The 15,043-nt window shown below is 39.3% G+C and overlaps 1 protein-coding gene across 7 annotated transcripts in view; it reads left to right on the top strand.

Annotated features, from left to right (window-relative positions):
• MTCL1 (microtubule crosslinking factor 1) overlaps positions 1-15,043 on the top strand; it is a 103,131-nt gene that overhangs the window by 64,362 nt on the left and 23,726 nt on the right. For 5 of the 7 annotated variants that reach the window (XM_077184255.1, XM_077184254.1, XM_077184258.1 and 2 more), the window contains 3 exons: positions 6,110-6,202; positions 9,045-9,275; positions 10,863-11,051. In XM_077184255.1, coding sequence (XP_077040370.1) covers positions 6,110-6,202; positions 9,045-9,275; positions 10,863-11,051 — 513 coding nt within the window. Of the gene's footprint in view, positions 1-6,079; positions 6,203-9,044; positions 9,276-10,862; positions 11,052-15,043 lie in introns of all 7 variants that reach the window. The other 2 variants (XM_077184256.1, XM_077184260.1) reach the window with 2 other exon arrangements.

The following is a 15,043-nucleotide window of genomic DNA, read 5'->3' as shown; positions in this document are numbered from 1 at the left end:
TTAAGGCCTGTGTATGTATGCCCTCTGTTAGGATTAGGGATTTGGCTAATTGTGGCACAATACCTTTTTTTTTCCCCTCTCCCAGGATGGGATGAGGTATAACATATGTACACTAAACTGTGCTTGAACAGAGAAGGGAAATTTTTCACACCATAGCCTGGCAAGGAGCAAACCAGTGATTATAATCAAAGGTAGAGAATAACCAGTTTAGCACGAGATGTGCTCAAAATATGACCTAGGCTGGGGCTCAAATAGTCTAACTTGAGAAAATGTGGAAGACTAAGGTGTTTTTACAGCCATGATCACTTAAGCAAAAAGAATATTACACTGCTTTATGCTAAAACTTTTCAGTGGGAAGACAACCCACTGAAATCTTGAAATCTTAAAATCTGTAGTAGTCAAGTGAAGGAGAAGATTTCTCAAAATAATTTTGGAAGGTATCATTTTATTATTTCATTATTCAATTTAATTTTATTATTCACTTTAAATATTTTAATTCATTTTAAATTAGTTTTTTAAAATTTCATACACTGCACTATCAAAAACTGTATTTTTTTTGTTCCAGATGAATGAGCAGGAAAGAATACTGTTCAAATATCAAAGGTGTCTTTGTATTACCACAGAATTTTCAAATGGAGACTCAAATGCCCAGAGTGGGTATGGCTATACATGAGTCTTTATCTGCTTTGACTTAAGAAGTGAAAATATATGCACTGGCCTTTCATTTCACTGAGGAAAATGTTTTCTTTTTATTCAAGCAAGCTCATTTGTCTAAATTTATTTTTTACAAGCTGAATTTTAAATGAAAATTTTTACAAGCAATGCCAGAGAGCTTCCATTTAGCGATTCCTTCTAGTTTTAAAAATGAGCACCATGGGAGCTTAATTGTTTTATTAAGTACAATAAATGCAGACAGACATGTGCTTGAAACTACCCTGTGGCCTAACTGTAAACATGTGCTGTTGTTTGGGCTTTGCACTTGAGTTGTTAGTGCAACAGGATTATTAGAATGTATTTGCATGTTAAAGAGGTGGGTTAGAGTCCCAGTCCAAGGGAAATTATATCTTGAAATTGCCTTAAGAGCAGGGCTTTGTTTTCTTGCTGAAACAAGCCTTTCAGCTGCTGTTGTGAGAGGCTGGAGCCCATTGGGGTGGATTTTCAATCCATTATTCATGATTTTAGCAGAGCTCTGTTGTGGTGGGACGGGGAAATCATTCTTTACTATCCAAGGAAAAAGCAGGTGAACTAGTAAGAATTTCCCTGACTAAAACAAACAGGAAAACTAAAACAGGTAATATGGAGCAAACATCTTATGGCAACAAATAGAAACCAATGGGAAAAATGGTAAATAATTTTTCACCTCGTGATTTCTGCCAATGGAATTTCCATAAAGGAAAGGCAGTTTTCTCAAGCAATTGCTTCCTGTTAATTCAGAAGCAAGAAGACATTCAGAAGAAGAAAAATTTCACTCTTTCAAATGACCAGATATGGCTTGGTACATTTGATATCTGATGCTCTAAATTGGAGCTATATCTCCTGTTTCTCTTCCTTCAGAGGATCTCAGTTCTGCCTTTTCCTGAACAATTGTATATCAAAGGCAAAAGCACTTTGCATTTCAGATTTTGTTTTCATACATGGCTTTTAAAGACTTACACATTTAGTTCTGTGTAGAAAAATGCCATAAAATCTCTGACACTCATAGGTTATGGAAAAAGAACAACTGAAGGGAATTCATTTAAAAGGAGTGAATTGTCACCAGAGATTTAAAATAAAAGCAGATAGGCTGGAGAAGGTGAGAGCATGTCTTAAACCACATGTTTCCCACAAGATCTTGTAATAAAATAGGAATAGCATATAAGCCACTTTTAATATGTTTATCCATTCTCCTTATTTACCATGCCAATAAGGAATGTATAAGTCTAAGTTAATTACTGGGTTAAGTGCAGACCAACCAGATACAGTGATGTGCAACGGAGGTAAGTCAATTTACCACCTGCTTTGAATCAAAACTTCTGTATGGATCCATTTTGGACCTATGAGGAGAATCTTGATCTATATTTTGACAGTTCTATTTTTTAACTAGTGCTGTTTCTGTGCAATTTTCATAACTCCATGTGAGTGTTTTTCAGCTGGATGGTTTTTGCAGCAGCTCCCAGCCATGTGCTGAAAATTTGCACTTGCATTTCTCCGGTTCAAGGTTTTGTTTTTCCAGAAAGGAAACAGTGAATGGTTTACACATTGTGACTTTTTTTCTTCTGGTAAAAAAAAAAACAACAACAAGAACCAAGGACCACATAGAAAGTTGCATGTCTTATGTTCACTATTCCTCCAATGCAAAGCTGTGGGAAAAAGAAAGATAAACTGATGCTGTGATTATTTCTTCCCACCAAGATTAGGGGATGCAAGAATAATTTACTTTGATGTATTGTATTCTTTCTTGCTATGTAAGATTCTGTAGAGGTTGACAGTGTAATGGCTTAAAAGACCCTTTATGATGTAAATCTGGATATTTGAGTCCTAACTGAACTTGGTGAGACTTTATGTACTATCCATACAATGAGATGGATTTTTAAAGACTTAGAGTGAAGTGTTCTGTGTTTTCCCAAACTCAGAGGCTTTTCATATAAGCACAGACAAACAACCACGCAGCTGCCTATTCTACACTAGCAAATGAAATATACGTCGTCTATTTTTAAGGGGTGAGAAGAAGAGTACATCTTCAGAAGCAGCCTCTGCCAATTCAGTTAGATGTGAATTGCATGTAAAAGGTGTAACAAAAGGCACCGGAACCTTCTTTCTGACAAATGCAATGGCCAGCTGTCAATCTGTTAAAAAATAGCAGTTTTTAAACTATGTGTTCAAATGTAAGGTCCAAATATCAAAGCATTATAATGTAGCTTTAGAGGAGCAGCATAAAATATTCATCTTCTAACTTGCTTCAAATTGCACGCAAATGCTGGAGAGCATCATTCTACCCTGCCTCCTCAGGCCTTATTTTGTTTGATCATTTCTGGGGGGAAAAAAAAAAGCTTAAGAGAAAGATTCCATGAAATTTCATGTTCACGGTTGTTGCATATAAATTGATTACGTTTGCAGGCGAATTGAGGTTGCAATTAGCCACGGTAAAATGGAGAAAGCAGACAAATAAAATCCAGCCATACCTTGTCTTGGATGGCAATCTTGTAAAAACAAGTCATGGCAGATATGTGGAATTGTGTGAGCTGCAAAGTAACCTAAAAAGCTGTCAACACTCTAAAAGGTGGGGAAAGGGGTCGGTACAGTGAGGGAGCGGTGGTGAAGTCCCCAGGATGACTTTTCTTGATGCATCCTCTTGAGGTAAAGACATCAGCATGGATTAGCTTGTTCTGGAGTGATAACAGGTGAGATAAAAGGTCTGAGCAGAAGGATTTGGCAGTGCCTGTCTGAGGGGACAGGAGTGGCAGTGTGTATGGTAATGCAATAACTGGGATACATGGGAAGCTGTTAGTCGGTGTTGAGCTGTGGATGAAGTGCAGCTGTTTCCGTGGTGCTGTGGTAGAGTAGCACTAGCTTGTAGTTCCCATGGTATTGTGTTTGTATGTCTTCTTGTAGTGAGTGTGTGTCTGTTCCGTGGTGTCAGCACATTGTGCAGTGGCCATGGTGTTCGGGGTGTCTCCTGTTCCTCGTGCAGCACACTCCTTCATGAGAACAAAGGAAGCAAACAATGGAATATAACAGGTTATCAACTGTCGTGTCCATTTTGTAGTAATGTTCCCTTACAAAACAAAACCACAGTTGTGCCACAGACTACAGCCTGCTGGTTGTATGATAAGGGACTGATTTCCACATTTAATCATCCAGGCATCCATCAGAGCAGTATCAGGTACCTGAACTGCATACACAAATATTACATGATACATTTATAAGTATTATTCATTCATGATCCTAATAGATTGTTTAGCAGCAATCTATTAGGCACTTAAACAGCCTTACCTCCCATGATTTGGGCAGTGGAGCTATCCCAACACATCTGGTAGAAATGCCATTATAAATTATTATAGACTATGAAGAGTTCTCAGGTTGCATTGGAAGGGGAAAAGTGTGCAGCTCTGCATTCATTCCCTAGCTGCTTTCCAACTTAAATTTACTTTAGGACTTACAAAAATGTATTGTCCTTAAAGAGGCAAAGCAGTTGTGATGTGACTTTTGCCTTAGCATGCATGTAATACTGCATCTGCCTTCATGATATATTTAACTTCTTTTCAGTAATTCCAACAGTTCCCACATAATCCTAGCACTGAAGTTTCCTGAAATTTGGCTTTTCATGGGCTACATATTTGTAAAAAAATTGGATGGGTTAATAATTTTGAATTCATAAAGGGAAGGAACAGATTTTTGTTTTTAATTATACATTAATGAACTGATACATTGGTTTTTGTTTGGCATATTCCTAAGGAAGCCTGATCAGAATAAAATAATGCAGAAATTCCTGATGAAAGTAATTTTTGCTATATTGCATGAGAGAATTAAATAAAGAATTTACAAATGATTGGGCAAAACTGACAAATCCCATCACAAGCAGTTCTTTTCAAATCCCGATTTTGACCTGATGCACTACAAAATGTCTGCAGACACAGTATAGAGACAGATGAAATTGATAAGGCAGGTAATGTTCTCTTAGTCACTTTATGTGTACCTTTCAGAAGGATGGAAGCGTCTTTTCCTCAGGTACAAAACAGACATGCACAAGTCAATAAATGACTCAAGTAAAGAAGGAACTGATGGGGCCCAGAAAGTCTGTGTAGGTCCACTTTGGTTTTCAGCAGAGTGTGGTCCTGCAGGTAGTTTTTGGGATACTTCCATTTGCCTTATCTCATTTTTCCCTAGCGGATGGGTGAGGAGAGTCTGTTCCAGGGAGAACTACATTTTGAATAACCAAAATGTTCCAGCAAGGGCTGTGAACAGCAGCAGCTGCTGGCTTTGCTCTGGGAGGTGGGAGGAGTGGCGAGGAGGTGGATGCAGGGGCTGGGCAAATGGCAACACAGCCCAGGAGAGCAGTCCCATGACCTTTGTTACATCCTTGCAGCTGCTGAGGCTGGAGCACGCAGGACGTGGGCCAGCGGAGAACTTGGGATTGCACTTTGAAGCCAGAAGCAACCCTGTCATTAAGGACGTTTTTGCTCTGGGAAGTGGGAGTTTGGTGCTGTAGTGCTTTCGGTGGTCACACACGTGAAGAGGAAGGCATCCAGCCGAGCATCACTTTTGTACAAATAAATCAGTTTTGGCACCAATGCGAGAGACACAAAGTGAAGGGCACAGAAAGTTCTGATCAGAAATATAAGTGCCACAAGATTAATTAATGTAGTATAAATAATGAGATCTGACTCTGCCTTCTTGGGTCTTTATTTTTGAGTTAAGTAACTTTCAGGACTAAAGTTGATGGGATGCCAAACTTAATGAGAACATAAAATTGAAGATATTAAGATTAAAACAGTATTGGACCTTAATTATTTTGGTCAGATCTCAGGCTCACACAGCTTATCACTGTGACATTTTTGTTGTAATTATTTTGAGTAGAAATCACAGAATGAATTTGACTTGTGCAGAGAACTGTCTTGTATCCAAAGAAAGGGATCTTATGTATACTTGGTTTAATAAATGCTATCCCATTACCTGCCCTATCAAAACTGTTGCAAATTAATAAATAATTAGGTTCAATATGGATGCATTGGATTCATCTTGTGCAGAGGTGTTGAAATTTTACAGCTTTGATTATGATGAAGAAATGCACCACCAAATACATAATTCTGCAAACAGGAGTCTCAGCTATTCAAGTGAAAACTCAGAGCAGAGGCCTGAAGAGAATATCCAATATGTAACATCAGCATTCCAGCTTTAGTTTCCAGAAGAAGCCACACAGGAAATTCCCACACAGATTTAGGACATCGTTATTTATTTGCACACTGTGCTTTGGTTTTAACTATTGATAATCTTGAGTTGTGCAGATGTCTGTCCCGTGGCTCTTTTCTTTTTCATTTTCTTTTCTTAAACCCCCGAGACACATTTTCTGCTAAACCTTTCCCTTTGTCCTGCTGATCAGCTCAGGGATTCCCATGTTTTACCTGTACAGAATGTATCGATACAGGAGCTTCAGGCTCAGCTTGAGCAGGAGACAAGACTTCACCGAGAGGAGCAAGAAAAGTTTTCAGAAAGGATCATCCAGGTAAATACAAACCCCACCTGCTGGGAGAGCCGCATGACCATGATGTGTGACGTGAGCCTTGTTTGTCAGGACTGTGGGAACTTGTGTCCTGATGGCTGTGTCTGTGTGACCTCCTCTGAGTAAATGAAGAATCTGGAATCGGGGGAAATCTAAACTCAAGCCCATTTTGCCGCTGTGAATCTGGCTTCTCTGCTTGGTGGAGAGAATTTTTGTCCTCCCCTATGCACAGGAAATCATGGTAGAGACATGGAATACTGCATGGAGAGTTCTGTCACCCTTCAGCTCTCTGTGAGCTGAGCAAGCATGAGCTGGATCTCTGGGAGCTCAGTTTGGCTCCATACCTTATCCTGACTCCTCCTGGCTGATAGAAAATCCAGCACTTTTCTGAAGTCAGAGGAGTTGCTATGCGCACATAGCTGAGAAACAAATCAGGACATTCATTCTTGTATTTCTCAGTACTCAGTGCTTCCAATCTTCTTATTGATAGCTGGTGAATAAATCATATTTTTTTACATGAGCTCTCCCTGCTCTTTTGAAGGCTGGAACAGATTAGTCAATCATTTTCTGATCTCTAACTCCTAGGGCGAAAAAAATCTGCTGCTAATTTCTGCAGGCTGTTTGGCTCTTAACTCAAGTTTTCTTCTTAAATTTACTTCATGGACTAAATTCAGCATAATTGTTGCTGAATACTGTAAAGAATTTTTCCTTGTGCCAACTAATCTCTTTATGCCCAAGTGGTATCTCTCTGTTTTTTCATAACTAGCTTTAATTTCCAGTTGATCTCCACAGGAGCTTTCCACTGGAGCTTTTGAAGGCAACCAGTCAATTGATTTCCTTCCTAGTTGCCTCAGCTGTGAAAGCTTTCTGGAAGCTATGCCTGTCTCTAAAAGTTCTTTTCTTTTGCAATTGCTATCCATTGAAAAAGCATAGCACTCTATGAATCTACCTCCACTAGGGTCTTCTGCAAGAATTCATGACCATAGGGATTTGAAATATAACAGCTTGTCAAAATGATGAAAAATGCACCAAAATCAAAGTTAGCTGTTCATATTGATTGCCAGCAGAAATAGAAAAATAAAAGCATCTTCTGGATTCTTCATTTTTTTTCCAAATTATGCCCGTTCTGTTGATAACGTTCCTTTTTTATCACTTTCCAGGATTTCTGGTGGAATTTAGATTTTTGCTGTATTTAACCATAACTTTATTTGGTGAAAGAATGATCATCAACATCAAATCTACATCTTTCTTTCTGTAAAAACTAAATTTAAAATCAGCTCTTCTTTTACTTTTTCATTTTTAAGAATGTTTAATGTCATCAAATTGATGTGTGCTAGCAGTGTATAATCTCCATGAGTGTTATTAGGAGTTGTGTGTAAGTTTTTTTGGGCCATTATGGCTAATTTTGTTCCAGACTGCTTTTAAACTTCATTTTAAGGTATACATTTAAGCTAGTCACAACTGTAAATAATTTCAATTTAATCAGGAACTTTTTAAGGCATAGTAGCATAGATGCTAAAAACTTGCATTATGCTGGAGCACATCATTTAGAAGGCAGGCAAGTCCTTAGGAAACTATCTCAAATGGACTGGTAGCCTATTTCAGAAGCATCTCAATGTTGCCATGAAAATCAAACATGTATTTCTCAGCAGTATTTATTGCTAGGGAGTCCTAATCCCTGAAATATTTTTTATTCTTGTGTGAGCATTGTTTGTTGCAGGGTGTGTTCCAGTGGTTTGGATTGTTGTGGTCATAAGTGTACTGTGGCTTTCATAGATTTTATCTATGAAGCTGGTCAGGAAAAGGAGCTGCAGAATGGAAAATAGAGACTGGCGCCTGTAAACAGTGACTCTGTACTCATTTTCCATCTGCATTTTCTTCATCTATGAAGAAGCCACAGCTTGGTTGAAGTGGAAACACTTTCTCATCTACGCACAATATGAGATATTGTGCAACTAACTTGTACAAGTTCTGTTGGATGCAGGTCATGCCATGGTTTGATTTTTAATATATTGAGGGAAGGTCACATTTAAAGAATGATGTTTCAGGTGGCCTTGCATTGAAGCAGGTGTAGTTATACATGTCCTCTAAAAAATGAGCTTTTCTTGGTGATTTTGGTACTAAGGCTGAGACATGTCAAATGCTGGGTAGCAATCTGTTCCTGTGCCTTCAGTTCCTGCTTGTGTCCCAGATAAAGTCATGACAGAATGAGGGACTATTTGCTGTGGTATCATTCAGATGCCTCCAAGTATGAACTGCAAGAAGTGAGGGACCAGTAGTGGTATCTGAGGTACTGGAGGTGTTTTCTTCAGAAGTGTTGCCCTTCCAGAGGCAGAGGGAAATGTACCAACTGTGGACAGATTGAACCTGTGCCTGTGGGGGGAAGTTGCAAGGCAAATATTCCAGGTTGTCTACAGGGAAGGGCAGCTGTGGTCCCACCTTGTACAAATGTCTGCAAATGCATTTAATAGGTGTGATATGTGCAGCAGCATGGGCTGGTGCCTCTGCTGGGAACCTACTGCAGAGATACAATCAAGAGAGGGAGGAAAATATGAGTGGTGTAAAATGTTTAACCAGCTTCAGAACTCCTGTGCATCTTTGAAGTACATATCCACTTCCACAGCAGGTTACTTTCATATGGTTATCTAAGAAAAGCTTATCATCTGCTATCCTCTAATTTCCTCAGCAGTCATAACTGCTGAAGAACTTATTGAGCCAAACTCAATAGCTGCTCACTACTGGTGAAAATTAGAGATTTCAGTTTGTCTCACCCAGTGAAGAACAACTCCTGGAGACTGCCCCAGGACACCACTCTGTTGATATGTTCCCTGTTATTCCATTAAAGCTGGAGGAGGAGCATCTGCAGACCCTGCGGAGAAAAGACTTGGAAGTGCAGAGCTTGACTTTGCAGAACAAACTGGAGGAGAAGACCTGGAGTCAGGAGAAAAATCTGCTGCAGCAGGAACTCAGGCATTTCAAGCAGGACACCTTTCTCCTGTATGTCAAACTGAAGTGGCTGCTGAAACACTGGCGGCAAGGCAAGCGAATGGAGGAGGAAGGGGAGGACACATTAGAGGTAACTTAATAACACCTTAATAACCCAAAAGAGTACTGGGATGTCCCTTCTTCAAGTGTAGACTTGAAATATGGTATGGCACCAGCAGCTTTCAAATTGCACATATGTTGAAAGGGGATTCAAATTAAACATGAAAGCTGGTGTTGGCTTGTGCTGAACTATATTCTGCATGATATGTTACAGATCACCCATCTTTAAAGCAAAACCCTTAACTAGTACAAACAGCTGGTCCTAAAATACTCTCACAGAGTAAATGAAAAATTAATTAGGTCTCAAAGATATGACTCCTGAGTAATTTTTTGAAAGAAAAAAACCACATTAGCAAGGTGAGGGAGTCCAATCTGTTTAGATGGATTGAGGGCTGTTGTTTTTCTCATCCTGTGCACAGTGTGTTCTTTACAAAGCCTTCAGCAATACAGATGGAGGGAAGCTCTGTTTCTGTGTTGGCAGGAGAACTATACAGCTTCATATGGGAACTTACAGTGAATCATGCTTATTTGTTCCCCTTCTCCATCACACGTCTGTCGCCGTCAGCAGCAGTACTTCAGTCGTCATCATGGTGCTTTTCTAAGTAGAGGCTAAATCAAGATCAGGAATTTCGGAAGTACATAACAACCTGGAATCCCCAAGCTGACACATCTCAGCAGGGGTGTGGTTGCCAGCCAACATGCACTGTGAAGGAAGTGTTGAGTTGCACACCCAGGATTACCATTTGCTTCTTAGCTAAAGAAAAAAAAAATGTTTTCCCATTCTGACATTTTTCACCAAATTCTTGAGAACAATAGATTTGTTTTGCAGGTTCATGCAATTCTGAAGCCATTTGGTAAGCAACAAAGTAATTATTCTCAATATTTCTGGTCCTTTTATATGTAGTGTTTTTCAAGGTTTGCTGCATGGCAGTACAAGTAACCTTTCAGGTCTGGTCAGAGTGTGCTTAAGCTGAATACTCCACTGTTTTGTATTCTTTGATAAAGGGTTGATGAACATCTTTAGATTCATCTGCTGTGGTAATATGAGTCAGGAACAATAGATGGGTTGTTATTTAGAAATAATTTGCTTCTACTTTACTTCAGCTATGTTAATTTGCTTCTGTGTAAATTAGCTCATCTTCTAATACCTAAAAGCTTACATTTATTGACTGTTTGGATTTTTTAACCATTTTTAACTGGTTAATTTATTACCAGCCCAGTTTTATTGGAGCCATGTTTTGCTTACACTTTGCAGAAAATAAAATGATAGATTTGGATACTTCCTAATCTCCATTACTTCATCACACAATACACCAGTGTCTTCTATAGTTCTTGATTAATGTGTGATGGATTATATCATGTGACATTAGACCCATCCCAGCTGCATAAATCCCCTGTGTTGCAGGCCTGCATAGTGGTGTGTTCACAAACTCAGTAGGTGATGTGTCACTCAAAGATCAGTTCTGTGGCCTGAGTTGGGGTCAATATATGCCACCACAGAGATGCAGTCCCTTCCCTTAGTCCTTCAGGAGATTTCTGGCCCCAGAGGTAAATGGCAGGTGTGTTCCTATGTTCCTGCATTCCTGTGTTCTTGCATTCCTGTGTTCTTGCATTCTAGATCGAGCACCCTGAGGCCCTCCCAGACTTCAGCATTCAGCCTGAGCAGAAGGCAAATGATGCAGAGCGAGAGGAGGAGGAAGAGGATGTTGTGTTTGCACTGGCAGATTTCTCCCAGCATCCCACCACAGAGAGCACTGATCATGGACCACAGCTGCAGACTGCAGAGTTACTGCAGCAGCAGAAGCAGGTACTACACCATTTATATATCTTGCCCTGGGAATGGAAACTGTGGATTTTCCAAGAGTTCTGTGCTGCTGTGTTAAATCACCTAGAATCATACTTGTGTAAATACTTCTAGCTACACAGCAATTACAGTAGATTTCATCCATTATATTTATATTTAAATTTAATCACGAGCCACGTGATTACTGTTCTTCTGTTGACAGATGCTATCAGTGAAAAATCCTATTTCCTCTTGTGGCTGCTTGCCCAGAAACATTTATCAGTATGTGATGGTTTGCAGAATTTACAGGCTCCTCTTGTCTGAGCACATCTATTGTACTCTACTGTCAAGCTTTTAGCAAGAACATGTGATTTTGTTTCCTTTAAATAATTTAAGAAACTAGCACATGTATTTAATGTTTCCCTTGGAGATGATGGGAAAACAATGTAAGAGTTCCTTCCTGTCACTGGGCTTGTTTTTAAAAGCTTGAAATCAAATCATATTAACTTTTCCCTGGCATCTCCTGTACCCTGACTGTGTGTCAGAGCACTGCCATATATCCTAGCTTTTTCCTTTGTACATTTAATATACTAACTATCCTAATTGATTTGTAACAATACAAATAGAAAAAGAAGACAGATTTATTATATTTTTAAAATGAAAACCATTTGCATGAGACCATCCTGTTACATGGATTTATTTGCAATCATAAATAGAATGGAGCAAGAATTCTGTGTGAAAAACAAATTCAGGGGGAAAAAAATCTTCAGTCTTCTGATGTCCCTTCTTTTTCCAAGCCTTTGACTTGGGAGCGTGCTCCACAGTGACAGCTCTCAGGCAAACATATGCTCCCTATGATCACAATCCTTAGCTGGAGTCACTGCAGGCCTGGGGATTGTGTCTCTTTGCATCTGAGCTCTTCACCTTGAATTCCCCAGACCCTCATGATTATGGACAACCTGTTTTTTAACTGCCTATGTGTTGCAGCAGGCAACAGAAAGTCTCTATCCTATAAAAAGGATATTCTCTAACTATTATTTTCTGTGAAGGGTGCTACCAAGTTAGTATTCCATTGATTAGTTTAGCATTTGGAAAGGTTCTACCTTGCTGGTCACCCAGACCCATCACTGTCTTCCTCTTAGCAAGCTCTTTTGTGGTAAAAGGCTGTAGAAGGCCATGCAAGAGATGCTCTTGAACACATCATCTGACTGCATTCCATCTGTAGACTGATTTATTCTGGAATTAGTAAAATAAATATATACCAAAATGCTGTTTCTTTACAAACTCCATCATGTACTAACTTTCCATATAGAGCTCTTAAAATAACCAAGAACATTCAAATGAATTATGTACTCTTTGAAATAATCATTGCTTAGACATTAATCTCAGTTAAGGTGGCAGAAATGGGCAGTAAATTGATTATAATTCATTTTTATAGACATCACAGCAGTTCCAGCTAATCTTGCTTGAAGGATTGATCCAGAGGAACTGACCACATCTTGGTACTCCCCATGTTGATAAACAGTGCATGATATCCAAATGAACTTGTCAGGATAAAACAGATTCCTTGCTCCCCAACCAGAAAAAAAGTGTTATTTCAACACTGAAAGAATGCATAGGTTTGCTAAATATTTCTCATTTTAAGCACTATTATTTGCTCTGCTTGCACACACTAGGGCATCTTCTCACAAGCACTGCTGTGCTGAAAAACACACTAAGTTTTGAGGGGTTTTCTGCAGGTTCCTTAAGCCCATAACTGGAAAAAACACTGTTTATAGAGGGAATTTTGAATGATTGGTGCAGCTGGAAGTCTCCAAGGTTTGCACCTGCCCAGAAGAACCCAAAGTTGCTGGATCTGCCTGACAAGCCCCAAGATGAAATGCATCAGCACATACTTCACATCAGGAATGAAACTTTTAGTTAGTCTAGGAGCAGCTGAGATAACTGGGTCAGAAAAAAGAAAGGGCTTACGGAAACCTGAGGTTACCCATATTTATTTTTAACATTTAATGTTAATATTTAATGGCTTGTGTTTTCAGACTGCACTCTTGCTGCTGACTTTCTTACCCTGCCTGGAAAGTGGAATTGTTTTGAGAAAAAATATAAACCCAAAGGCCATAACTTCAACATCTAACTTTTAATTTTATATTGCTATGATTTGAGATACTCAGCTGGCTGAAAAATACACCAGTCTGGCTTGTCTGGGATTTTTATTTGGACAGTGTGCAAGGCAGAGCAGAAAGGGGAGAAAAAAGTAACGCTGATAAGAAGCAGAGTAGATCTGAGAGGGGTCAGTTCATCTTTTCCTGTATGACATTGTCCCTTGGCTGGTAGCTGGGGGACACGGCAGGAAGTGTCAGGCAAGGTTAAGAGCCAGGCTGGAAGTTTGTTTGTATTTAGGAGATAATCAAGCAAGTTGGACTGGTGGCACAGGAGAGGAGAACAGCCTGTGCATAAAGGAAGAGCTTTGTTTCAGTTGAGTATGAAGGGTGAGATGCCTGTTAGATGGTGTAAGATAGGGGAATAAGGAGCAGAGAGTTTATCTGTGGTCCAGTGGAAAAAGCATGAAAAAACAACAGTAGTGTTGTTGCTGGGAGGCGTATCAAGAAAATCCCCAATTAATCTCTTTTCTTTCATATAATGTTTGTTTTCAAAGCTTAGCTAAGAGAAAAGCCCAAAGGAACAGTCATTGAGCCCTGAATATACCAAAATGGGTTGCACCAAGAACCAGCTTATCTTTTGCCTAGATCTGTGATTAGACAGAAGAAATACAGGGTTCTGGTTTGCTGTTTAGGCTCCTAACCTTGTGTTTTTAATTGACTGCTCTACTAAACTGCTTGTAATACCAGCCTGTGGCTGAAGTCTTCAGTGAAATTCTCAAGGGAAATTCTCAGAGAAAAATGAATTGTGATTGAAAGCAGAACCAAACTGCAAACTGCTCTTGTCCAAAACTTTTCTAGAGCTGGATGCTCCTGTTTCTGTGGTTGACTTAACTTCGTAAATGCTCCAGTGTTCTGGAATTTAACTGGAGTTTGCTACATAAAGGTTTTGTTTGTTGCCAGCTGTTTTTTCTATAAGTCCAGAGGTATGGATACAAGCCTTTAAACTTTTGTAAAGCCTTTTTAATTATCTTGTTTTAGCCTTTGTAATGATCTTGTCCTAGTTCAGTTGTGAATCAGTGAGATTCCTCTAAGCTTTAAATTTTAGAAACAGCTAAGGTGCAAAAGAGCCATCTCCTTGCATGGAGGACTCTCCAGAGAATGACAGCCATGCCAAATTTCTCCTGTGCAACATGAAAGGAAGGGGAAGACTATAACAATACTTGTTGATATTTACAGGACTTAGTCTTATGTATAAGCTGTTTTGCCAACAAAATCTAAAGCATGGCTAGATGTAAATGTATTTCAGAGCACATTCTTTCAAAAGTACTTTCTCTGTTCTCCAAAACCACTCCAGTTTGGCAAAAGAGAAAAAAAAATCACAGACTTCTCCAGCTTCAGACTATAAATACAGAGTCATGCAGAAGAGACTTCTCTGCAGGAGTACAAAGTATATAACCAAAACTGGATTTATATTGGCAAGGTAATTACAATCCCAGCAAGCCATGGGGCACCTGAGGTACTTATCTCATCACAGTGACATTGATGTAATGTCCCTAGAAATAAGAAATGCCCTCAACACAGTAGGCTACAAACCTGCAATGAGGCTCTTTTGTCTCCTTTGTGTACTAGTCCATATCTTCTTTCTTTGCAAACCAAATTTTATAGGACTTTAAAATTATCAAATGTACGCACAGGAATAAGAGTTGTAACTTGCTCTGCTGTCATTTGGTTTTGCTTTTCTTCTGCCTCACTTCTCTTGTGGAGCTTTTTGACTGCTTTGCCAGAGAAAGGTTTGTACAGCAGACCAGAAAACACAGAATTTGGCACTTGAATGAAAGCACTTCCCAGACATTTGGAGTCAGGGTTTCCAAAGAGGATGAGACCCGATTTTGATGCCTCCAATACCCAGCAGTT

The sequence above is a fragment of the Agelaius phoeniceus genome, chromosome 1 (genome assembly GCF_051311805.1).
Source record: "Agelaius phoeniceus isolate bAgePho1 chromosome 1, bAgePho1.hap1, whole genome shotgun sequence".
Classification (NCBI taxonomy): Eukaryota; Metazoa; Chordata; class Aves; order Passeriformes; family Icteridae; genus Agelaius; species Agelaius phoeniceus.
The sequence above is the reverse complement of the archived record's forward strand: the minus strand, read 5'-3'. Positions and strand labels throughout refer to the sequence as shown.